The sequence below is a fragment of the Ornithodoros turicata genome, chromosome 1 (genome assembly GCF_037126465.1).
Source record: "Ornithodoros turicata isolate Travis chromosome 1, ASM3712646v1, whole genome shotgun sequence".
Classification (NCBI taxonomy): Eukaryota; Metazoa; Arthropoda; class Arachnida; order Ixodida; family Argasidae; genus Ornithodoros; species Ornithodoros turicata.
The window spans coordinates 56137864-56165157 of record NC_088201.1 but is presented as its reverse complement, the minus strand read 5'-3'; the positions used below and the strand labels follow the sequence as shown (position 1 = coordinate 56165157).

The window sequence follows — 27294 nt, the reverse complement described above, 5'->3', positions numbered from 1 at the left end:
CTCCGCAACATACCGTGCTCAATATCAAGTTATGTCACATACTGTGGACTTCGTTGCAGCTGTACCGCATCCAGTCATTCATGCATGCCCTGCATTCAGTGCTGAACAAGAGGATGTGAAATATGAAGCACCAGACCTGACATAGAGAACTGAGAGTGAATGCAGTGAAAACCGGCAAGAACGATCTTAGTGAAAGCCAGGATTGTGGCCCCTCCCCCCGATACACAGGGCATTTACACATCTATTAAAAGATTTTTCTAGAATACCTCAATTGGCCTTTCCAAGATGTGATCGCTGCTGAAACAATACTGTTTGAGCGGCACAGAATATTAGCAGACTACCAATTATCCAGTCAATTGTGATAATCAGTTTGCTAATTTTGGTAATTGAGCAGGAAATTATGAGAGAAAACAATGCCAAGTTAGAAAATATTTAAGCTGAGGCTGGCACACAAAACAAAGCCTTGTCCCGTCAAGTTCTTGTGCCTGTGTCTGTCTCTCTTCTGTCCGATGTTACCACAACCACGGTCACTCAATACTCTTTCTGGTCAGGAAACTTGCGCGAGAACTTCATTTCGGCGGCCGAGCGACGCGTGGTGGCGCGGCGATCGTTTGGGGGGAGACTTTCGTGTCCGCCGGTGCCTGCACATATGGCTTGCATACTGTTTCTATGGGTGTTTAGAAGTGTACACCTTTTCTTCCTTTGTGCTTGTGTTTTGAGTGCGTAAGCAGAGGTTCTTCTTTAAGTGACTACCACTAAGGATAGTGTTTAAATATCCTTGAAGTTTATTGCAATCTTTGCACTCTGCTCGTATGTAAGAATGATCTGCACATATAAAGGAGACTTTGCCTGATTCAAGCGTGCAGCATTTCGTGATGGCTATATGCTCTTCATGGAAGTGGAGCCTTAACTTGACGAGGACTGAACGAAATTATTTTTTCTTTCTCTAAAAAACAGCGATGACTTGGGCTACGGGTATAAACAGAAAACATTCGCCAATAGCCTTATTGGAGATGTACTGCGATGAGCATGGTTTGTTGAGCTCCTTCAGGTTGATCACTGTGTGACATGTGTAGCATCAAACACTAAGAACCGTAAAATTTTCAAAGATATATCATTCAACATGATATCAATACAATAACATGTCTTAGGGTACAACTTGGGGGGAAAGATGTAATGCCAAGTCGGCTTAGTAAACAAAGTCCGCTCATACCTATTGATTTTTGCTGCACCGAAAGCAGGCAGAGGGAGGGGTGACGTTTTTCTCTTTTTATCTATTCATTTTTCTTTTTTCTTTCTGCAATGCTTCTGCAATGCATCAAAAGCTACCATAAACTACAGACTCTAGAGCCCATTCATGGCCGTGATATAGTGCTAAAAATATATAGTTTCCTTGTCTTCATGCTGAATTTGAAGAGAAAGGCTAACACAAGAGATTTTCTCTCCATATCAGAGCCTCTCATATCAGAATCGGATATGGCTGCAATGGCCGCAATCGTTTTGTGCCGATTTTCACTGCCATAAGAGCGTGCATGAACTGCTATGGACAGAATGTGCAAGGAATGCAAAGTGACCTTGGAGTTCCCAGACATATCGAACCACGAGCAATAAAAAGAGGCCAGTAGGCAGGGTAAGTAAACCACAAATAATGTGAAAAACCTCTCAGAGAAGACATGCTCAAGGAATGGCAAGAAGTGACTGGAACCAAAAAGGTTTTGTGGAGCCTGTGCACAAAAGGACAGCCTAGAAAACAAGAGGTATCGTTGGAGCACAAGAATGTAAAGGTGAGCTTGACCCATGTACCTCCTGCAAGGTGTAACACAGACTGTGCGAACCATTGTTGCATATTTTTAATACGAAGCTATGCACTTGATACCGAAGAGTGAAAATGTTTTTCCAAATCATTCTCTGCATTGATGAGAATGCATGAAAAAATATAACATCAACGCATGTGACAAGTGAGCAGTCAGGCTGTTATGTTTCAAATGATTGCGTGCTCTAATTCCATCATCTAAGTCACATAACACTGCACTACATCAAATCTAGAAGGCTGCAAATGTCAGTTTTTGTTAATACTACTGCAGCTAATAAGGCATTGAAGTCTGATACCTTTTTTGGCACCATTTTTATTTTTAATGTGGAAGGGAAGACATTTTAAAACAGGCACTAGCAATGTCCCTGGTGCTTCTGCTGGGTATGTGCCACCCTGCAATACCAAACACCATTCCACTAAATAAGGAGCAGTAGCAGATAATGCTACAAAACTTCCTCTCACGCCTCCCAGTGCTGAGGAAACGCATCTCTTGGTAGAAGTGGCCTGGAACCAGATGCTTGACCAAAAGAAACAGATCTCCTCAAAAGGCAGCCACAAGTGCAGAGGAAGTATCGAAGCATTGTCTCCTACTACTCTCTGATGTGCTTGGGGGAAGCATAGCAGAAAAAGTATAATTCGATTAGCACATTGCAAATATTTGAAGTAAAGTAAGTAAGGTAGAAAACTTCACAAATAAAAGGCCCCTGCATAAAATAACTTTTTGTTATGAGTTTTTAGCACCCTCGTGAAGGTGCACGAGCAAAATACACATAGGGTGCAAAACAGGCAAGTACCCTATAGAATAAACATTTATTTTAGGAACTAGCTTCATGGGTCCCTCAAATTTTAATGCAAACGAGTTTCACAGCATCTTGCATAGACAACTGCGCTGCCTACCCTCCCACGTGAAGATAAAAACCATGCCAAACAATGCTTTGCTGGAACGTTCAGATGAGTCTGACATGTGCTATGCTACAGCATAAATCATTCCTTCAATACACATTATTGCTGTAACTAGAAAGACTATAAGCATGGCTTACCAAATGCACTACGTTGCTCCAGTTTCTTGAGACATGCTATGCCAAGCAGTTGAACCATCCAACATTCCAGGTAATCAAGGAAAACACAGCCAACAACCTTCAACCAGGGAGAGCAAGTACAAATCCACTGATTACTAGCACATTCACTAACAACGAATGGCAGTATGGCAGTGCACATGGCAGTGTGGCATGCACAGAGATTTTAAAAAAGACTGAGCGCTCTACGCGAATGAAACCAACTGATTGTTGTTAGCAGTCATGTATCCTAGTCACTAGTACAGTGGACTCTCGTTAATTCGAACTCGAGGGGGACTGGCTATTTGTTCGAATAAAGCGGAGTTCGACCTAACGGGAGACGCTCTCCTGGAAGGGGGCTTGGGTGCAGGGGGATGGGGTGCAGGAAGCGCGTGCAGATGCGCTGCGACTAGGGTTGCCACCAGGCCAGTATTGTACCGGCACGGCCGGTTATTTGCTCGCTCTGCCGGTTGCCGGTAGGAAGGTGATACCGGCAGCCTTTTGCCGGTATTTGTGGCTCAACACCTTTCACAGGGGCTTTTACGGGGTTTCCCTTTCAACATTCCACTACAGCTTGAATAAATCTGGAGCACACCCAACTCCGTAGTCACCAGTCGTTTTCTTAGTTATTCATTATTATTACAGTAAACTTCCGTTAATACGACTTCCGATAATTCGATTTTCCGCTTAATTCGATCGAATTCGAAGGTCCCGTCAAATGCCCGTATGCCTCTATTGATAAAAAAGTTCGTTATTTCAAACGTGAAATCAGTGCACATCGTGTAATTCGATCGATGCGTCCGTGAACGAGGCATCCGCGTCGCCCGCACCGCACATACAAGATAAAGTTCGCCCTAAAGTTCAGGTGGCAGATCGGCAGACGACGATTGAACAGTACCGATCCGTTCCGATAACCGCGAGTTTTTGTGCACCGAACGCTATCGTATTTGCGTACGTAAGCGATAGCGTTTGTGGTTCTGCGCACGCGCAAAACATAGAGCTTCGCGCATTGTGCAGAACCACCACGCATCTCTTGCGTACGCAAAGCCAATGGCGTACGATGCACTAAAACTCGATTCATTTGGTGGTGGTGGGTGGTGGTTCGTGCCGGGCGAGGAGGAAACGTCTCTTTCTCGTTCTTTCTTTCCGTTTATTGTTCTACGTTTCACCGGGCTTTCGTTCGGAAACTGTTCGTGCAACAAGAGTCCGATACACAACGTGCGCTCGACGAGTTTCGAATTTCGATGACATCGTGGAAGTGGACACCGTCGTCGTCAGACGTGTCCTGCCCGGGCAAGATGGCGGAAGCGAAACTGAAGACGATATCGCCAAGCGCATTCAGTGGGTGGGTGCGTGCACGCACGCACACTGCGAGCTTTCCGCGAAATCGTCTACAGTTTCGCTTCCTCCATCTTGCGCGGGCAGGACACGCCTGGCACCGATGTTGTAACGCGCGCGCGAGCGCTCTATGTGCAATGTGTCGAGATGCGCGTTTCAAGCGTGAGCGACAGCAGAGGAATGCACAAAGATGACATTGACCTCTACAATTTTTCTGCCTATTCTTTAATTCGACCTTCGGATAATTCGATCAAATTTCGCGTTCCCGTCAGGGTCGAATTAACGGAAGTTTACTGTATTATCATTGTTGTCTTGAGCGAGTACGCTCGTTCTTTCTTTCTTTCTTTCTCTCTGTATACTCTCCACCCTTCACCCACTTTCCCTTTCCCGCGAACATTTCCTCCTTTCCCTCTATTCCATCTCCTCTCCCCTCCCTCAGCCGGTATTTTTCACTACGAAAGGTGGCAACCCTAGTTGCGACGCATTTCACATCATGTTGTACGTTTGTGGTACCGGTTTCACTTTAACATGCATTTAAATGATATTGGCGTAATTCTAACCGTTACTGCTGCCAAACTCCGCCACTATCCACATTACGTTCCCCATGCCTAACCGATGTTACAGCTGAGAAAACCGCCAGAGCGTCACAGCCGTTACGACTTTGAAGGAAATACAGGACCTATATGTTCACAAAAATTCATTTACAGAAATTATGAAGCAAGCTAGGGTTGAAAGCAGTCAGTAATTTGCTCTTGCAACCGTTTCCTGGAGCGAGGCTGTTGGTATCGCTTTCAATTTAAAAGCGCGGCGCTCATATTTTCCTCAGAAGAAAAATAGCGCGGTGTCATATTCAGCGCCAATGTTACATCAGATGCACTTGGTAAACGCACTGGTTCGTGGCTTGGGTTGTTCTAATCTTTGTCGCTACAGTCCGCACGGTCCTCTGGTGTAGTTAGGCTGGCGCACGTGGCATCGATGATGTCCGCGTCAGTCGACAGCCCAGTTTCTACGCCATCGTCTACGCTGACATGGTGCCGGTTAGGGAAATAAACGATGACAGTGAACGGGCGGAGGGAGAAACGCAAGCGTTCATGTAAGCTTCTTGCTGCTGTCGTAAAAGGTCAAAGCGACCTCGAACAGAACAAAATGGGGAAAAGGACACACGCACTGTACGGAAGGTCAATAACCACGGGGATATGGAGCACTGTGGCCCGTTCTGGTCCGCTACGCGAGCTCCGTTGGTTCAAATTATCCGGCATTTATGCTCGTCCTTTCAAATTACCGAGAGTTTCTCCCTATTGAAATACATGTGGCTTGGACGGGACCCGGACGAGAGTTCGAATTATCCAGAGGTTCGAATTAAGCGATTTCCAATTAACGAGATTCAACTATCTTTTCACTCTGCCTGATTAATTAATTAGATAAGATTAACTAGCTAACATTTAAAACATTGGTTTAAGGGCCAAAATGCGAATTGGAGATAAATTGGTTTGAGCAGTGCCCAATTGGGTCATCTCCAACAGGGAACGTTTCCGTGTGGTTTCCTTTGGCAGATAAAAAAAGAAAGCGAAACGAAGTGTACCTTGTTGGAATCCCACACTCAATGGGTGCTTCTTGAGGCTTTCTTTCTGACAACTTTCCAAATGACACCTCAGCCTTTAAACCAATAGTTTAAATGTTAGGTAATTGGTCTCAACTAATTAGTTAGGCAAAACAACAAAATACTAGCAACTAGGATGCATGCCTGCTAACAACATTCAATACGCCTTATTCATAAGTGCTGCCATCTTGTGGCTGCGACTGTCGGTGGCGCCATGTTCGAGTATTCGAGCGGTCGTGCTATGTGCGATTTCCTGTAGCGGGACCAGCAGAAGAGTCGGCATCCTTGAGATTTGAGTTTTTAGGATGACGAACGAGCAGGAAAAATGGACAGCCGAGCTCAAGAAGCTGTCGTTTCTTATGGACAACTTCGTTATTGCCTTCTACAACGAGCAAACAGCGTCGGATAAGCACGCTCGGCGTAGCTACAACTTCATGACTAAATCCCACGTCGAGTTCTGCACTTTTAGGACTCTGTCGCTTTTGAACATATGAATACTAGGGGTGTGCGAATAGTATATTTTTCGAATCGAACACTTGTCAAGACAGAAGAAGTTTTCCGTGTAACAGCGAATGAAATGGAAAAGATGAGAATGTGTAACAGACGCTGTAGGAGCTATTTACTGTAAAGATGACTGCATGGCATGAAGGTGTCTGCATTAAAGGACTGAATTTCCCGCGATAATAAAAAAGCATGATAACAGTTATAAAAATATTAGTTTACTAAAATTGGAGCACTCGGTAACACAGAAAGCCCGTATTTTGCTTCAGAGTCCAGACTTCAAAGGTTGTCCTGCCGCCGCTCAACAGGAAGTATGCCACGGAAAATCTCAAGCACCCTGGCGTTTCTCATCTGCTTCCATGCACCGAAATGAAATGAGCGCGAAAAGCGGCTCGGAGTCTCTCACTTCCGGGTGCACGAGTGGCGCTTGTATCGCGTTAAGTGAGTGGAGTCTGAAACACTCGCGCCCCGGGGCGCCTACTTAACGCATCCAATGACAAGTTGGGCGCTGCCATGGAGAGGTGGCCATGGAGAGGTAGCCATGCTGAAATGTCGATGGCAATTCGCATGGAACAAAAACGAAACTATGCGGGAACCGAAACTGCGGAATATTTGGTCCCGTTTCACACAATTCCCGTTTCCCGTTTGGCACAATTTCACGTCCGGATTGTGGACGAGACCAAAGCTGCTGCAAAAGTTTGCATCTAGTAAAACGTGTTGTGCAGTAAGAGTGGTGACACGTTGCATTTTAAACTGACCCGAAACGTAATCAGGTCAAACGGCATCAGCCGAGTTGTACGACATTGAGAAGTCATTTCCTTCACTCGTACTATTGCGGTGTTGGATATGGAGACATCGAATGGGCTACTACTTCCAAGTGCAAAGAAGTCTGCTGGAAATAACCCAAACTGTGAAGCGCGAAGATTGATTCCCATGTGGAGACGAGGCCGCTGGGGACTCTAAGGTTGCAAAAACAATTGCTATCTACCTCCAGCTGTTCCATGTCATGAAAGATTGCAGATTTCATTAACTAATGGCTGAAGCTGTCCTGGATTACACTACTACTAAAACAAGCTTTTCTGTGTGGCAACTTGTAGTTATCAGAGGATGCACATCCCAGGGATGTACTGTGCGTTCCAATATCCTATGTAGAGGGGCTTTATTTTCTTGTGGTAGTTTATTCTAACTGAAAAGCTGAAGGCTCATCCATTAGGAGCAGCAGTTCTCCTAATGAGCACCAAAGTTATGAAATTTTCCAAAGTAAGATATTCAAAATATATTCAAATTGGGCTTCTTGTGAATTCAAATGAAATACTTCAAATTTGATTTGTATTCGATCCGAATCGGAAATATTGCTATTCGCACAAGCTCTACTACTACTAGTAGGAATTTGATCTACTTTACAGCACAAGTATGTGCAATGCTGCTTTTATCAAATGGCAGTAGTATGAGCAGTTTCAAAGTTAACATGAATCGAGACACATATTTTAGCATTCAGAATTCGCAAAGTTTAGTGGCTGTGAATACTGTATTTGCATCATTCTAACGCACACTTGTTTCACTCAAAATATGTGCTCAAAACCATATGTGCATTACAATCATGTCCAAAAACGGAAGTTCCTAGAACAAGATTAGGGGAGTTCACTAAAATATCTCTTTGGGCTTGTTGGTACTTGACTTCCATAGGGCTAAGAGTGTCAAAACCACGAACGCGAGACGAGACGTGTTGTGTGTACACATTTCGTCTCGTGCTTGTGGTTTTAGTGCTCTTAGCCCTATGGAAGATTAGGAGCTCGGCGAAAGGTGGCTAGCCACATCACTGTAGACACCACTTCCTTGCGACCATCATGTGATCTTGTTTTTTTATTGTTGCGTTCACGGGCTTCAGAAGCGTTTGATGCGTGTGGTTTTCTTGCACGTGGGAAGGAATAATGTGCTGCAATGATCTTGGCTGCCGTGCGCACCAGCGTGCTCTGGCAGCGGTGGGTAGACTTTGTGGCGGAGTTCAGCATGCTCTACGTGCTCTACTCCTGACGTTGCACTGGTTCATGACGTAGTACACACAGAAGCACAAGAAAAGTAACGCAGGGTGCTGTTGCAGACCAGTTGCCACACTGCTCGGCTCCGTGCCATAGGATATCGCAGACCTTTCGTCATGCCACAAAAACGGCTTCACTACAAAGTGTGTCTTAATGGAAGAGGATTGTGTGGGTGTCCAGGAGATGCATGTGCATAACCCGCGCAGTAGAATCAAGTAAGCACGATATGTGCCTGCGCCCGATTCACACAAAAAAAATTTGGGACACAAAATTAAAGGCTTTACAGTAACCATACAATAATAATTTGTGGCTTTATGTCGCGAGACAACTGTGATCATGAGCAACGCCATTGTGGTCGGTCTGTGGACTAATTTTACCCACCTGAGGGTTCTTTAACATGTGCCAGAAGCTCAGCCCACGGTACACTGTTTTTAACGTCCCTCATGGAAGAAGGCATGTCTAAGCAACTTGTACCCCGCAACCAAGACACTGGCGCCCTCTGCCAGGATCAAACCCGCAACCTTGGGATCAGTAGGCAGACGTGCTACCAACTGACCCACCGAGGCCGGTACAGTAACCATACAGTAATGCTCATCTGCCCCAACAAGGCAGTTTATGATCAAATGTCAGGAAGCGTACAGAACCTACCTGAAGGATGCACTTGATGAGTATTACGACCACATTATAAGCCAACAGTGTGTTCCACCTAGAAGGGAGTACACACTTATTCACAATGCATCCCGCCATCAATTTGAAACTGGGGATGTGGAAACACTTGTTATTGCCATAATCGGCATCAAATCGATGCCTATGTAAGCACAGCCTGTCAGTTCCATTTTCCCAAAAAGAAATTTATAATTTTCAAATAAAGCTTTTCAAGTGAGAATATTAAACATGCAACTTGCACATTACGCTTATCTTCGTTTCTTGTACCCTATGGCTTCTCTATTCACAATAGTGGATTCACATGGAGAGCACAGTGATGCACCAAATGCAAAAACACTAGGGGCATACAACTTTGTCGATTCTTCTAATCCCTTCACGTGAAAACTGAAATGACTCCAAAGAGGCTTTCATGGTCTCCAGAGGGTCAACTCACATTCTAAGAAGACGCTGCATGGGTTTCAGGTAGAACTCGTTGCCATTCCAGAGGAAGAAGAAGCATCCTAGAACATAGCCCATTGCAAATAGGGACACTCGATTGGTCCCAGCCAGGAACATGACGGCAAGTGTCACCCAATAGAAAGAGAAGAATAGCAGCACCTGCATGTTGGACAAGTACGTCCTGCAAAAACAAGAGCACATGTATACTACATACTTATCACCTGGGATACCTTTCCTGTTCCATCCAGTACAGAGAAGTAAGCATTCTGCCACAAATTGTTAGGACAAACTGTTCAAAGGAGTGGTCTCTGGTAGGTGTTGCTATGCATGCATGATGTGCACACAAAACCTGTTAAAATTTATGTTAACTTCTGTAACACTTTGTGCCAAGTTACATAATTCTGAACATTCTGTGTGCACATGGCACTGAGCTTAGTTTCACCCTCAGGCATGAAAGCCTTCAACAACTGGTAATGCTATTATATTGTCCAAAAGAGTTTTTGGACAGCATTCCATAAAATTGTTCACAAATGCTCTTGTCTACTGTACTGTGTGCATATGCACATACTGTATGCCAATGATTCGATATTCGATTTGTATTCGACCCTAATTATTCGGTTTCGATTCGTATTCAAAATTTACTATTTGCACACTCCTACTTTTTTTCATACTTTTGTGCGCTCATGAAACAGTGGCTACTAGCCCAAACACACAAGAAGTTGCACCAAAGACACAAAAAAATGCAGCTAATCATTGACTGATGCAGCAAGACTATTGATGAGGCAAATGTTTCAGAAAGTTATGGAAATATTGTACTGATGTTAACCATTCCAGGCATTTTATTATCATGTTCAATCCTGACTACAGAATGTAAGCCTATATAGTAGTCAGTAAAAAGAATGCTAAAATTCGATTATGCGCCATGCTTCCAGCAAATATATTATGATATTTACACAACAGCAAGATGAGTTTTCCCCCAAACCTTGGGGCATTAAAGAGGGGAGGCTGATTTGCAATCAAGAGCTAGAGATTTCGGCATCCAAACATGCCTGATATTCCAATAACACTAAATTATGACTATTATGTCATGCAAATCTTGTGTCTCAGGTGCACAGAAGTGGCATAACCACGTACGGAGCCTGGAGAACAGCATTGTTTCTGCTTCATAGAGCTGTTAAAGGAAATGTTGTTGTGAATGTCTTCTGTTGATCATGTGACATGTACAGTACATATAACACTTAGCACTTGGTGGTCCACCAAGGTCTGCCAGTCAGAAAATCTGCATAAAAAGTTTTTACACATGCATGCTCAATGCATGCATTTGCATTGGGCAGACGACAGACCCCATGTAGATGAGTTCTACAGTACAAGCATTGCAAGTGAATGTATGTACTATACTGTTGTAATACATGTGATGATTTGAAATGAGAAGCTATGTAAAAAGTTGTTTTGCAAAAAATAAACTTAATGGATTGGTTAAAAGTAGAGCCTGGAGTTTTGGGGAATTTTTTTTCTTTCTTTCTAAATTCGGGGAATAAAAATTGGGTAAATAAAAATGTGCTCTAAATTCATGCAAATTCGGGTGGAATAATAATTGGGTGTTTACGTCGCGAGACAACTGAGATCAAATTCGGGTGGAAAAACTTCCAGAACACTAAATTCGCGGAGAAATCGGGCTCAGTTACTCTTAACTGAACTGGTTCAGTACAAATGGTGATGTAAGTGCTTTTGCTGCCAAACTAGTGTGCATTCCTACAGACGTCGCAGTGAGGGCAATTTGCCGGGTAAAAATCCGGTTTCACCCTAAAGAGGCAGCCTTTAATTTGGAGTGCAAATTCAGGCAAGAATCAGGTTAAACTTTAAAATTTAGGATCTAGTTAAAAGTGGTGTTATTCTTCCAACAAAAGTTGCTTAACTGAGGTAAGGAGGTATGCCACTGAATGCTGAACTACTTACTTATTATAACTGGTGAAGTCGGGTATTGGGTTTGGAGACTCTCCAGTGAAATGTCCCCTGCCATTGTAGATCTCCTCATTGGACCCACCACCTGAATTTCCTCCCTTCTCCAAAGCAAATACATAAAGCTGACAGCAGGCAAACACGAGCTGAAAGAAATCCACTAAAAAACAAAAACAAAAAACAGAAAGAAAAGAGAAGGAAATTTTAGAAATACTGGAAGGTTGCATAACAGTAATGCATTGCTACTTCCACTTAACTTTCGAGATCTACACACGATACATATCAAACACTAGCACTGTAAAACGCTCAATGCTCCCCAGCCCCCAATTTTCTGTGAATTTCTTGAATTAAAAAATTCATGAATTTTGAGGGCACGCTAAGAATTTTGAGCAATAATTGACACTTCAAAAACTGTGCTGCAATTACAAGCTTTAATTTTATGGTATTTTCACAGATGGTTGTATAGCTTACCGGTAACCATTTTGACTACTTTGCAGTACAAGCATGTGTAACACTGCTTTTATCAAATGTGGTACAGACATTCTTGGGCTTATCATGAAATAAGCCAGTCACGCCACGAAGTATAGCATCCAGAATTTGCAAAAAATTAGGGCTACAAAATTAAAGGGTTTTATAGCATTTAATGCAGAGAACAGCCTGATGTACTACACTTGCTTTACCTTACCTAGTATTTTCGCAGCAGTGGGAGGGTTCTCAAAGTTTGGTAGGTAGAGCCAAATGGCTGTTTCTGTAAGAACTTTGTTTGAAGGCTCCCACCATGGGTATTCTGAAAAAACATACGCAACTCTCTATCAAGTGATTTCCTCATGTGCGCTCTTCATCAGATGTTTCCAAACAATAGTGATATTAGTCGAACCCATTTATAACGATACTGATGGGAACGCGGAAACCGACTGCTATATCAGAGTTTCGTTATACATGGAGTTTCGCGAAATCACCGGTTGGGATCACGTCAACGGAGTAGAACCTTACAAGTAGAACACTGCTGAACATGCACATTTGTTGAGAGCACAACAGCATTTTATCTAGGTCTAAATTGAGGCAGCTTTGTGTCGAAAGCTTTTCCAAGGACAACATAACCGCCGATACCACGTGGGGCTCCGCACCTCGAGATCGACGACTTTCGCCCATTGCTCGTCATCCAGTGCCGTAGTCATCATCATACTCATTAGCTGAGTTCTTTTTACCTGCATCTCCTGAACTAGTGCAAGGAGTGCAACACTGTCGCATTCTTTTTGTCATGCACCTGCACTGCACCTGCACCTGCACCTGCACGTCCCCATTCTTTTTGGGGAAGTGCTGACCCAGTTCTGCACTAGTTCTCAATTTTCTTGCACGATGTATCCCGGTCGTGCAATGGAAGGATAGCAGAGGAGCAGACGACAAGTTGGTGGAGAGCACTTCGTTTGTCTCATTCGTGGCCCAGTGTTATCGGATAACGACGAGCGTATAATTCAAGATGGGGAGCATTTACTTGTGACATCAAGCAATATTTATGTGTGCTTCTTTTTAAATACCTGTCATGCTTCTGGTTCGCACTGTTAAAGTGCAGCTCCGCTGCTGTTCCGAAAGTATGAAGACGTTGTGATATTCAGAACCGTGGTCCCAACTTCATTCATAAACGCACATTGCTTTCCAAATTTCCATACTCCTTCGTGAGAAATTTGAGAAAAACTACCGGGCGGCGGTTCCACTTGTGACGTCATACTTGGAACTGCGCGGATTGGATAGCCACACCTAGCCAGCTCTGCCTGGCAACCAGTTTGTGTTTACACTCCGTCATGGCCGCTGTATCGTGCTGAAATAGCTGTCACGAGCTATCGGGGACCACCGCACCGTTTTATCATGTTTCTTATAAAGAATACTTCGTCTTCGAGCACGTTCTCGTTCTCAATAGCTTTGGTGGTGCTTTCTGCACGCGCAGCAAGTCCGCGCATAGTGCGCTGCCAAAGCTATTGAGAATGCGTAAGTGTACGTCACAGGTCTTGTTGGTAGCATGAAGCACAGTGCGGGCACAGAATGTCCGCTCACGACGGCCTTCGTTGCACAACGAGGCCATCCCATCCTGTAAGGCTTGTTAAAGAAGACCGGCAAAACTATCTTTGAGGCTATTAACGACAGCAATTATCACGGAACACACCCAAAACATTCACCTTCGCCCATAGATCTCCGCCATCGCATCGACGATTTGGTGCTAGCCAAGCCACGAGCGCGGCTAAGCCAGGACGAAGCCGGGATTGGTCAGGGTTTGCCGACCACAGGACCGCCGTGCCAGGGAAATTTAAAAAATTGTTTTCTTAAAAACTACAAACAAATGGGTGAAAATTTTTCACATGTATGCTCCCTGTGCGGAAACGAACGCACAGCCCAAGCATGGCTCCATTCTGTCGCAGTCGAAAATCGGCGGAGCTGAGCTTTAATGCAGAAGTACACTATGATATGTACGCTCGTCACCTGGCTCTTTCGTACCCCTCCATCTGTGTCACAAAACTGGTATCGTCTCCAAAAGCTAGAATGATGTGACCTTGATGAACAACAGAGGTACACATTGTGGAAACATGATCACTAGTACTTCATTTATCAAATATCCATCCAAAGCACAACATTCCATGTGCGGGAACAATTATGTGTTCGGGGATTATTGTGAGCATTTGCGCTGTTAAAAAAGGACGCTATAAGGAACCAGAATCTCAAGGACCGTCCTCGGAGCGGTCATCAGACCACCGCGACAATGCCGAAGAACGTGCAGAAGGTCTCCTGTCGCGTCCAGCGCAACACAGAGCGTATGATGCGAAAAATGGCCAAAGAGCTTAAGATCACCAAAGATAGCTTCCGGAACATCGTCAAAAGGAAGCTAAACCATCAAAGTTACAAGATAGCTTGCCTCAACTTCCTCAATGATGCAATGAAGGCGAAACAGCTGGAGAAATCACGTAGAATGGCTTGGCTGCTCGCTTGTCGAAAGTTCTCTTCACAGATGAGAAGGTTTTCACAATCGAGCCGCATCATAATTGCCAGAATCGACACCGACTGCTCAAGAAGGGACAACAGAAGACCTCTGCTGCGAAAATCATCAGTCACAGTTATTTTATGGCCGCGGCAATGCTTTGGGCAGGCCTCGGCGCAACTATGATGCCGTCGGTCTTCATCGACAAAAACGTCAAAATCAACGCCACCAGCTAGCAGCAGCGCTTTCTCCATGATGTACTGGACCCGTGGGCAATGGAGCACTTTGGCCAAGGTGGGTTCACCCTTCAGCAAGACTGGGCACTGGCGCATTCTGCCAGTCGACGATTGCTGTGAGTGAGGAGCTGTTTCCTGGCTCTTGGGGCAAGGACATTTGGCCTCCAAATTCGCCGGATCTCAATTCAATGGACTACTCCGTGTGGTCAATCCTGGAGGACAAGTTCTTGGGAAGACGATATAGCACAGTAAACGTGCTGAAAGCGGCGTTGATAAATGCCTGGGACGAAATTACGGTGGAACAATGCGCAAGCATTGTCGGAAAGCGGGTCTGTAAATGTTTTGAAGCCAAAGGAGCAAGTTTTGAGCATTTGCTGTAATTTTTCCGTTTTAACAAGTGCAATAAAAGTTGTTAGTCATTTAGTTGTGTGGATCCATTCATTTCTGCCATTCTTCGACATGTTTGAAATTTTTTTGAAAAAGTCTGGGAACTTTTTAGCCACACTGTGTACCACCACGGCCTTTCAACATCGCTTCACCCCAACGTTCCTGGCATCCAATCCAATGCAACTCCTGTTTTTCCTCTAGGTCCCGTGTGTGAAGTGTGTGCGTCATGTCTGCTGTCATTGAGTATGCTTGTGTCGCTTCCTAGTCCATAAGGAAGGGGTATTGTACCCTGTAAACCTTCTACTCAGACATGTGGGAACAGCACGTGGAGCTTGAAGGAGATACCATGTGCAACACGTTAGGTACACCATATTTATCATGGCTGCTCACTTGTAGAGATGTCCCTCTTGGGAGAACTGTGCTAACCTAACAGCACTATTCTGGTGCATTTTTAGCGAAGTCATCTTATGTGGAACCAAAAGTTCCAATAACTGTTCTAGGTATAATATTACAAATATGCTGTTCAACATACCAATGCAGAGTCCTGGAGGCAATCCCATAGCCATGAGGTACTGCAAGGGCAAGACGATGCACAGATATGTGACATAAAAGGGCCATGCACAACTGAGATGTTGACGGCGCAACAAGAACAAGGCACACAGCCACAGTGCAGTCACCAGAGAGAATACGTCAAGTCGCACTCCAATGCATGCCACCATTGTGACAAAGCATACCTGCATAGTAAACAGAGAAAACAAACTGAGTCTGAACCGTGCAACAAGCCTTCGAAGTGATGTCTTACAAGCATACCCCATTATTGGCCAGGCACACTTTTAGGACTGCACAGGAGATATAGTTATCAATGCATAGCTCAAATCCTGATGGTGTAGCATGGTCTCGGACAAAGTCTTGAGAATTTGTTCAGATGAAAGGAATGAACGTACATTTGCACACCTAGGGTGATGGACCATGGTGTTTTGAGGCCAATTTTTGTTTCACTGAAGGATCCTTCTGCCCTATCTGGGTATACCCTCCATGTAGTTCATGGCATGATAGCGGACAAAACAATTTTTGTTCCCTATCATGACATAAACTACATGGATCAGTATCAAATGGCTCACATCAGGGTACTGATGGATACTCCCTATCAATCTATCAATGCACGTCCTCAACTGAAGACAGAGAACTGAAGGAATCACTGTTACCATAAAATAAATGCTTTGCCCACATATTACAGAAATTTTCGAAGTCACTGAACAACCTATAATCCCTGTTCAGTCCAACGTGTCTAATACTGCAATAAACAACCTTCTAATGATACAAGTGGAATGCCAAGAACCATTCTGGCTAAAGCACTTACCTCAACACCAAACTTATAGAAGAAATAATTTACAAGGAACTGCAGACATTCTCCAAGGCCCTGGTCGGCATTGCCACGATTGGCTAAAGGGAATACGACTCCTGGGCTAGGCTCTGGAAGGCCAAGTTTAAGCCGATGGAAGCGCTGACGATAACGAACTATAGCATATGCTGAGAAGACTACAATCAGGCCTATGTAACCCTGTAAAAGACACGGAAACATGAAGAAAGCTTATTATGTTGGGTGCTAGCTGTTATGCACATGCCATTTGCAAATTATTTTCATTTTTTCCAAACATGTGGCATTAAACTGAAAAACAGTGGTGAAATAAGTGTGTTTATCTGGGTGAATTGAGAGAAAGAATGTATTGAGGGCAAGTCCATGTCCCCATGTCCCCGGCATGGCTTGCAATGTTGATGAGGGGCTTGGGTTTGAACCCCACTGCAAGTGCCTTTACATCAATGGCCATTTGCTAATCGAAATATGTGACTGGTTTTTGGATTAGGGCTGTAATCGACTGTGAGTAATGTGTGGATATCATATGCAAAGTTTCATCCAGCAGAGCGCTCTAGTAAAAACAAACAACATGTTCATAGTCAGTTTCATTTTTCCAATGATGTAAGCATGGTCTATTGAAACTTCGTGGATGTCACAAGGGTACGCGACAGAGGTAAAAGCGATTGAGGTCTGTTTTAAGATAAGATAAAACATAGCAATGCAAGCAATGAGAATTAGCCAAGGGGAGCTCCACCAGGGGCAAACAAAACACACAGTAAGTCTCCAAAATCCAAGAAACAACGACATTCAAATAGCTCAGACTGGAATCCTTGAGTTGGCACATTTTTCTGGAGTTATTTGAATCATCAGGAAGTTTTGTTTCGAATCTGTGCAATGACTGCTTGGCAGTACAGAAATCAAATTGCTGACAGTGACATAATAGACATAACATTCAATAATCCGCAATAGGGTGCGAATTTAATTGAAATTTTTGCCAAACTAACTGACATAATTGCAATTTAATCAGATTTTTTAAGCTTCAGTTTGGGTCAGGACTGTCGCTTTAAGTATGTGGTTTGTCCTCCTATGTTCATTGCCTCATCTACTACCATGTCAATTTGAAATACAGATCCTCCATTACAATCCTTGCAGAACCCATATCTGATCTCCAGCAGTCGTCATAATGTCAAACATTAAAAAAAATTTGTGTAAAAGGTAGAGAGAACTTCCAACATTTGGCAGTATACAGAAATTAACAAGTATGCAGTTCTACTTGGCACAATATGTTGGTGACAACACCACAGTTTAGAGGGCAAATACATGCTTCCGCCAGAACTGAAATAGCAGAAATAGTCAGATAGTCGTCTTATTGTGACTTTTAAATTTTTGGAAGATAATTTTAAAAAGAATATATACATTCATTCATAAATCGAGGTTTGAAATTAGGAAGGAGAAGCATCCTGTCCCAGAGGGCGTGAGGGAGGGAATTCGTAAATCCAGGTTCACAAATCGGGGGTCGACTGTACGTGACAATATTAACAATTAACATTGCTCGTGAAAACAGCATCAATATTTAATTCACCAGAACAAAAAGCTACCGGCCCAGGGTCTGAAAGCAGACAGTACTTAAAGGTCACTCCTAAGAATTCAAATGTATCTGTCCATTTGCAATCTGTTGTACATTACTGAAGCACAAGAAAGCAAGAGTTAAATGGATTATCATCAGTAAACATGACGTTTCAATAAGAATGTTACTAACCTTGCAGTACGACGTAAGATGGGAAGTTTTCTCAAAGCCAACCCAAACTCGATTATCAATGGTCTGGTTGAATGGAAATGGAAACTTGGTGGCATTGCCTAGACCCTGCACATGCTGTCATAAAAACACAGTACACTGAGCTGTATGTGGGCTCAACCACAGAAATATTACGCAAGTTAACAGTTGTAATGCTGACTTTTCAAGTAGGTACAGGTTCAGCGCAACTCGTTCGAGAAAGGACCATACTACTCACTGTGCAATTGGTTTCCCAGCCATATGTGTCTACGAATCCCAACTGATATATCATCTTTGCAAGAAGCAATGCGGAAGCCCATAAGGAACAGCAGTGGCACAGGAATGTTTGGAGGCCACGTAGGGGTAGTGCCACCACCACTAGAGCCACAAACACAACGTGGACAGCGCACACCTGCAAGTGCATCCATCTTGGTGATTGTCTTGGTCAGATTGAAAGGAGCACAATAGGTGGTCATTGCAAGAACACTTTTCTCAGTGTGTCGTGTGGTTGTGGGATACACCAACTGAATAATGTGGCACACACATATACACAACTTGCACATCAATTTGCACAAAGTGGGAACAAAACTGCTAATATGTATACAATCATTTTGCTCAAAATGCCGCAGGAACGGGAAAGAAATGTCAACTTATTGCCATCCCTTGCCATGTCAACACATCCTCTGCGTGGCATGATATGGTGCACATAATGATCGACAACCATGCAAAATTTACCAATATGGGCGCAGACTACGAATGCGAGAGACACTTGCAACTAAAGCCCCGCACTGTCCGTGAATGTAAACGAACATCCTCAGAACACTTGCAGATTCGGATAAAGTACGAATGATCAGCATGCAAATTGAACGTGCATAGAGCTCGAGCAGATGCAGATCAGTCGCAGATGTCAACATAGTGGATGGATAGCCAATCGGACACAGATAAAACAAGCAAAAGTATCGAACCAGCCAAAATGTTTTCCACATTTCGCACAAGCGAGTTCTTAGTGACCTTAGTAGGCCTCAATCCTGCAAACTCAGCACCTTCTTTCCGCACAGCACATATGAGTGCTGAGAATAAATGACTGAAGAAATTGTTCCTGAGCTTGGAAAGTTGTACATGTTACCCTGTTTTGTATGCAGAGGTCATAAGCGAAGTTTTCAGGCAACATACAAAAAATTGCTACAAAACAAGATCACATCTGCAGCTCTGCAGTTACATCCTAAGATATCATCTGTGCATTCTGTCATTTGTTTAGGGTGGGGTTATCATGCTGATTGGATGGGGATGAAGCAGATGTCAACACGAAAAGGACATGAATGCATGCGTATAAATATACAGGGTGTTTCTTTTTATTCGACACAATTTTTCTGCAAAAAAGTTGTGAGAGTAGCGTCTGGGAAAGCGGGTTATTTGGCCAGATGGACATCCTCAAGGACAGTGTATGCAATCACTGGACGACTAATTAGCTCAAATTATTTAATTAACTTGTTACTGAGATGTTTTCTGGGATATACAAGATGCAGAATTGGAGTCAGTCATTATTCAAATCCATCGATCTTATTAAACACTCTGAGAGAAGCGAACATACCTTGACATATAAATTGCCAAATTTTGCCATGCAAATGAGCCGAAACCAGAACTACGCACTTTTCGAGCGCAGAAGCGACATCGCCTTATTTGGGTCGGAGAGCGGTCTACCTGGCCAACAGATTAGCACCTACTCCAATCGGCACCATCACTCCAAAGCATGTGGCCCTCTCATGTGGATCGCCTCTCGCTCTTTCTGCGCTTGAGTAGCGCGAAGTTCTGGTTTCGGCTCATTTGCATAGCGAAATTTCGCTCTATTTTGCAAATTTCTTCCAATTTCACACAGCTTTCATGTAGCATCACTCTTTCCATCTGCACAAAACTGCAGACATATGCATACATTTTTTCTGTACAGTGAACCTGAGCATGCCAATGTTCCTCACAAGCATGAAATGAGCTCTAAATTAGAAAGCCTACAAAAAAATTTATATTGGTCTCACAACAGTACCAGACAAAAGTAAAACTATTAAACAGGAAGGCTTACATCGTAGATGGAGAGACACATGACAGAGAATAACACTATTTTTATCATGTGAATCTCGAGAAGACGCCACACCACTTCCAGTACCGAGCTCATGAACTGGCCAATGCGTTCCATTGACCACCATATATGGGATTCTGCAGTTGAACAAAGCAGAAGTGCATAAGCTATAAGAGCATCTAGCTTACAAAGATATGAAATAACAGTCAAGTATTCAGTGCTGTGAATTCATTTTACTGTAAAAGTAGAAATTTTCGCAAGGACTTAATTTTCGCGAATTTCGCAATCAAGGTTTTTTTCGCAAAATTAAGGTTCCGGGAAATATAGGTAGCGGGGATGAAAAAGTATGGGCACTGGAATTTGCGACGACATCAGCTCCACAAAGACAAATCGACTTACTTGACGACTTTTATTCTCACACTTTGGTCTTGTCAAACATTTCTATAATTGAAACTAGGGGTGTGCGAATCCGAATATTTTAAGTCGAATCGAATATAAAATCGAATGGAGGAAAAAATTCCGAATATCGAATATTCGTGCAAAATTTACAATATGTGACTTTTGCACTAAAAGTTTCCATTTTGTAGCCCATGGCTTTAGTGTAATTTTTCTGGCATTAACTGTCACAAGATAGACACACAATTCTTCTGTTTAAAGCCCCTACTCTTTAATTTTACATGAGAGTGCTTCCTGCTTTTCAGGTGAGCCAACATTTACTGGAGTGGTTACCTTCATTTCAAAATTTGATGTCAGGCAGTAGCATGTTATACAGATGATGCTGTAATTGTTTCAGACAAGTACAGGCCATTTGTAAAACAAACGAATTGGCATCCTGCCTCAGCTTTGCCACGAACACCCTTTAGTTTCTTTGCACTTGCCCTAGGAAGTTGCAATACTGAAATTTTAGACGTAAAGGACATCTTTAAGACACCCTTCTTGGTCGTGGGCTGTAGTCATTATTCGAGAGTCCTAACTTTTTAAAGGCAACCTCACAGACATCAAATCAAAGCCCCGGTCGGTACCGCTAAACTGCATATGTGAGGGGCGCCACCCCTTCCACAGACGATGTCTGCAAAACTAACTTTGGATAACTATCTTAAACTAAACACTGTCCCGCCTGTGTTGGTCCTGAAGCAAGGGCAATTTCGTAAAGGAGGCTTCACCTCATGCACGGAAGCATCAGGTGAAGCCCACTTTCGGGTTGTGTCGTTCCTATTCATGGAATAGTCGAATATTCGAAAAATCGAATATTGGATATTCGATTCGCGAATCGAATAGTTCGAGCGTTTGATATTCGATTCGAATTCGAGAACTCGAATATTCGCACACCCCTAATTGAAACGCCACTTCAACATCAGTAGTTTAGTCGCATAGTGTTATCACTTGGCATTGCAGATACCTGCTTTCACAAAACCAGCACGTATGTCATTGTTACGAGATTTGAGCTCACCGCGAGCCTCTATAAGCCAGCCGGCATGTAGGCCGGCTAATTCTCGTTGTTTGCTGTCGGCATTGTCATGATTGTCCGATCTCCCCGATCCCGCGATTTCTGCTTTCGCCATTTTCCACATGAATTCGCGAAATTAAGGTCCTGCGAAATATTCCCGAAACGCGCTCCCACACAAATTCGCGAATTATTAAGACAGCGAAATTAACCACTTTTACAGTGCTGAGTGTATTATTGAAAAATAGACACTGGAGATGAGATCTGAACTAATTACAATCAGGCTGTAAACACAATTAGAGGTGTTAAACATGATTAAGCATAAAAGCAAACCAAGCGAAAATTAAACATGAATGCAACAATCCTGGGCCATGTTCTGATCACCAGACATGACACCAGACATAAAATGCTAGTCCCAGCTGAGTTACCAACAAAGAGGACAAATTTCACACAATGCTGAAACTAACACCACAGAAAAGTGGAAAGCAAACAGCTTTCAACTGTTGATGGTGACAGCATGTGCGTTACAGAGGGCAGCACAGGAAGAGAAAGAAGAGCTTTGCTTTCAGAAAGCTCTCTTTTCCCCTGTGGAACATGTCTCACAGCTTGATGTTATGAAATTCAAATTATCTGAAAGTGTAAGAATATTGTAAAACCCTTATTGTTCATGAGCCCTTAATTTTCATAAATTTCATGGATTGAAAAATTTGCAGATTTTTATGCAAGATTTGTCACTTTGAAAACTATGCTGGAATGCTGAAAACTATACTCTACAGCACAAGAATGTGCAATGCCGCTTTTATCAAAGCGCTAAGTGCAAGTTCAGACTTTTCACGATGTAAGCCAATTAAGCCACAAGGATTTTAGCATCCACAGTTTGCAAATTTTATTGGCCCGCAAATATGTACCCGATTTGCTAAAAAAAAAAACGAGGTCGCCAAATTAAAGGGTTTTATAGCATGTGTACGGAACACTAGGGTGCCATGAATTATCAAGTAGAAGGGTAGAAAAATTAAGTAGTAAGTAAAAGTAAAAGTACTATGCTGTTAAATACATGTCTATCGCTGACTATAAGTGGACTACAGAAGCGGAACCACTTGGAATTGGTTCCCCAAAGTGGGAAAGGTTTCATAAACCTATTGAAAGAGGTTTCTCCAAGTGGAACCACTTGCAAGTGGTTTTTCCTAAAGTGGATATTCTCCAAGAGGTTCTCCAAAGTGGGAAAGGTTTCATAAACCACGTGAAAGTGGTTCCGCTTGCAAAAAATTTCCACCTGGGATGAATTATCAAGTTTCTTCTTCTTTTTTTTTTGTCTGAACAATAACTCACCAAGGAAGGGGTTCAAACCTATCATACCTTGTGCAGCTTCTTCCTGCACTCTACTTGGAGGACGCGACAACACAGTTTCAGGCGTTGGTGCTTCCTCCTCCTCCTCATCATCAGTCTGCTGCTGCTGTTGCTGCTGCTGCTCGGTATCTGGGAGATCGACGTGCACACTGCCTTCATCAGCTACCCTGTCTTCGGGAGCATCTAGGTATGTCCCACGAGAGGAAACGTCTTCTGTGCTCCTCCTTGAACTGAACAAGTACTAATGTTAGATGTTGAAACTAGAACTTGCAACTGGCCCCTTCTACCTGTAGATGTGTTGATTTAGTTTCACAAACTCCTGGTGGAAGTAGTGGAGCTGAATGATAGTGATGACTAGGAAGAACGTTGGAGTGAGCAGCTTGAGGAACAGAGTACCAGGGTCACTCTGGTAAACTTCCAAGCCTATGTCCTTCTGTCTGCACACATCAATGACATTTCCAGATGACTGCACACTAATCTTAAAGGCATTACTATAACCAGTAACATAGTAAATGAAATTGTACATTTAACACTGTGATAGCTGATATGATATTTCCAAACTTGACAGTGGGTATTCCATGCTAAACTAATTTTTAGCACATCTCAGTCAGGAGAGGGGCTGCATATGCACATCTAGACGCTGGAAAGGTCACATAGATGAACTCACCGAAAGCCTTAGACTGCAGGGTTTAAAGTGGTTGCTTTGTTCATTGCCTCTCTAACACTGACCCTATCCATTTGCTATTTCTTTATCCAAATTAAGGACAGGTTGGAGCTTATGCTTTAACGACTGGCATTGTTCATATAATTAGGGAAATACTAGCATCTCAGCTAGGGAAAGAGGGAAAGTTACTAGGGAAATTTAGAAAAGCGGAGGATCCAGTGATCCAGAGAAGGTAGATCGAAGAAAAAGACTCCAGTCGGCTCCTGACTTGAGGCTTTTGCTTCAAGGCATTGGTTTTTTTTTTTTTTTTTTTTTCTCTCTAGATATCAAAACAGTCTTTGAGAGAGTTTGCCCAAAGCACGTGGACTGGTGCTGACACTGATATTAGCATGCTGGACTTTCCAGTCAACCATAGACATCACATTGATAGACATCGCACGTACATCAGACGTAGCCATAAATGTTGAAGAAATGTTAAAAAAGGTGGAACTTACATCTCTTGTGGCACACCTAGGTAGTTAGTCCAGTAGCTCGGGAAATTCTCGAACTGATACGTGTAGATGAGGACAAGTACCAGCATGGAGTAGATGATCACCGTTAGCCAGAAGCCATACATTACACGTATCCACAGCTCATATGAAAACTGAAAAGGCCAGAAAGGTACACTTACATAATCTGCCCTCATTAACAAAAGGGTTCCAGATTTTCAAATGCGATAAAAAATATCTTTTTTTAGAAAGACTCGCTTGTTACTTTGCCAGCAGAAATTTATCCAAAAAGTGTTTCTTTCTAGATCGCTCCGAGCTATATTTTGTATATCACACGTCATAGGACAACATAATTATTTCTGTTTACGCCTGCTGTAAGAAACAAAAGAGCATGTTATGTTCACTCAACTGCACTCACTGACTGACTTTTTAACTCCAAAAGTACTAGCGCTTGTAATCTGTCAGACGAAACCACTGACGCATTCAAGCTTTCGGTAGAGCCATGTATTTTCGTATCAAATATTTTGGAAAGCATCTTAAAGCAACAGCTAGATTTTTTGCAGTATGGCTCAAAGCGGCCTCATATTTTAGAGTGCAAGTGTCCCAACAACCAGAGAGCCAGGGCAAACAGTGCATTTCAGGTTCTGATATTTAGGGCATCGTTAGTAGTGGTTTTGTCAATACGCCACATGCACAGGAGCGTGCGCATAGGTGGGATCTCTCAAACTCTCACACGCACAGGATGTTACACTGTATTTAGCGTTGGCACGCAACACGACATGTAGCTTACACATTCCCATGTTAGAACGCTTTAGTTTTGCTATACTACAGTCGCCGACCGATTTTTCGGACATGCTCGATTATTCGGACTCGTTCGCGGAACGGCCAAAACATGAATCGAGCTAACCTGAAACATGAGTATGAAGAAGAGGAAGAGGAACATGTAAGCGATACGGTACAGGACAACATCCGATCCTCCCAGGGAAATAACCATCAGCATGGAAGCTACCACCCATATCCAGTAATGAGTGAGGAAGCGGTGGAGCAATGCTCCAAGGCGGCGCAAGCTTGCTTGTGCTCCGACCACTGCTGCAACAGTCACACTCATCTGTCGGCTGGCATGCACACCTAATCAGACAAGATATTACATCTTAGTACATAACAAGACAAAATAGTCAATAATGATAATGATGATGAATAATGATAATGATGTTCCCAGTGCACAAAAATTGTTTATTTCTGCAGACCATGCACCTTTGTCTCATATAATGTGAATCAGAGGATTCAAAACATATGCACAGTCACAATAAGCTTAAAGGAGCATTAAAGTGGTATCTAACATGGCCCAAAACTGCTGTCATCTTGTAAAGCAGTATGTGAAAAGCATTCCCACAAAATATTTCTGCCCAAAGTTGTATCACCACGGTGCAATTAATTTGGAAAATCGCTGTCGCGGTGACAGGCCGGAGCGCTCCAACTGCAGACCACACCCACTCTAGTGTGACATTCGTGGTAGAGAGCCCCTCATTCGTTCGTAGGGAAAACCGTCTGCTATGAACATTGCGAGCTGCTTCTTGTTGACTTCTATTATTTATATGATTTATATCACGTTTTCTTAAAAAAAAAGAAGCATATACGCAGCCTGAGAAAATAAGATTACGATCACAAGAGTAATATATCCATAGCTTCTGTGCAATCTCAGAATTCACAGCAGCAGAAAGCTAGCGATGGCAGTGGTATTGTGGCGCCACCTGTTAGCCACTGAACCAACTGCACGGTGAAAACTGTCGGACAGGCTGCACACTGTCGAGAAGCACGGGGTTTTTGCTGTACAAACGCAGTTAATTTTGGGCTGCACCACTCGTTCTTCCCGTGGTGCCTGCGGTCCCAAAAAATCGTGGTTGTGTCGTGGACAGCCTTCAAACCCTTCGTTTCGGACATCACGAAGCCGGAGAACGCATGGCGTCTCCGAAGTGGTAGCAGACGCTCCGGCCTGGGCGATGTTGCTCACCTAGATCATGTGATCCAAAGTCCAATGAGGAGCGTCCTCACCACTTGCGTCACATAGTGACGTGTGTGGTGGCGCTCATCACGTGCCTATCGTGAAGGTGAAGGAGGGTGTTTCGCGCGCGGGAGGTTCGGGGAGCTATTGCAGGCGTCCCAATTTAGCTACGGTTGCACTAATTGTGGGAAAACTGTTTTCGGCCGCCTAACATTCCATACTGGCCAAAAACAGAAACAAAGTTGTGGGCCTCTAGACTGCTCCTTTAATACTAAAGCAACTATATAACAAACAAGTAGAAACTTATTTTAAAATCGATAAAACCCCAGTGCTGGGTTTAAAAAAGAGACAAAGGACGCTACAAGGAACACACAACGACTGCACAGTTTCTGCACTGTGTGTCGTTCCTTGTGTCGTCCTTTGTCCCTTTTTTATACCCAGCACTGGGGTTTTATCCGATTTAAAATGAATAACCAACCTGCCCAGATTTTAACCTTGTTCAAGTAAAAACTGCCTCTACAATTACTGTGTCCCTCCCCCCCCTTTTGTCTAGCAGGAAGCAACTGACAAAGAATCCATTTGCACCTCAGTCAGGGTACAAAGCCAGACCTAGTAGATTATTGAAAGAAGTACATTATACGAATGCCATTTGGGTATTCGAGATCACTTTGCCATGGAACCATCACTGAACCACTGAGAGCCTAGTCCCATCCATTTGTGCAGTCCCCAGATGTGGAAATGTTACACACAAGTGTCTCATTGTCACGTTCCTCCTCTGAAGTTATGCGACTGCTTTGCACAAAGAATCAGAAATCTAAAAAGGCAATCACACAGCTTTCTTATCGCCGTGGCGATCTCATAGTGATGCAGCTGGAACAAAGATTTCTGAAGTGCTCTTCAACCCAGTCCATAGGTCTTGCTTATGCATTCCCTCATTGCTGATCTAAGGCAAGGAATGTTAGTTATCTGGATCCACAACCATCAGAGACAGAGTGTGACAAGAAACAGCATGCACTGCAAGAGGTCTTAGCTAAAATATTAGTCACACGCTCCAGTGGCCAATATTGCACTATCAGTGACTACAGCATAGGTTCTCCAACTTTTTTCACTTCACCCTGGGAAACCCTTCAACCAGTCTTGAAAAGTC

The 27294-nt window shown here is 43.4% G+C and overlaps 1 protein-coding gene across 3 annotated transcripts in view; it reads right to left on the bottom strand.

Annotated features, from left to right (window-relative positions):
• LOC135378266 (piezo-type mechanosensitive ion channel component 2-like) overlaps nucleotides 1-27294 on the bottom strand; it is a 101089-nt gene that overhangs the window by 34383 nt on the left and 39412 nt on the right. For all 3 annotated transcript variants that reach the window (XM_064611247.1, XM_064611249.1, XM_064611248.1), the window contains 14 exons: nucleotides 25053-25273; nucleotides 24152-24300; nucleotides 23281-23430; nucleotides 23003-23223; nucleotides 20206-20339; nucleotides 18370-18543; nucleotides 18117-18230; nucleotides 16361-16561; nucleotides 15533-15734; nucleotides 12095-12196; nucleotides 11407-11569; nucleotides 9446-9631; nucleotides 8995-9052; nucleotides 2854-2950 (listed from right to left, as the gene is read on the bottom strand). In XM_064611247.1, the coding sequence (XP_064467317.1) occupies nucleotides 2854-2950; nucleotides 8995-9052; nucleotides 9446-9631; nucleotides 11407-11569; nucleotides 12095-12196; nucleotides 15533-15734; nucleotides 16361-16561; nucleotides 18117-18230; nucleotides 18370-18543; nucleotides 20206-20339; nucleotides 23003-23223; nucleotides 23281-23430; nucleotides 24152-24300; nucleotides 25053-25273 (2172 nt within the window). The remainder of the gene's footprint in view (nucleotides 1-2853; nucleotides 2951-8994; nucleotides 9053-9445; nucleotides 9632-11406; nucleotides 11570-12094; nucleotides 12197-15532; nucleotides 15735-16360; nucleotides 16562-18116; nucleotides 18231-18369; nucleotides 18544-20205; nucleotides 20340-23002; nucleotides 23224-23280; nucleotides 23431-24151; nucleotides 24301-25052; nucleotides 25274-27294) is intronic.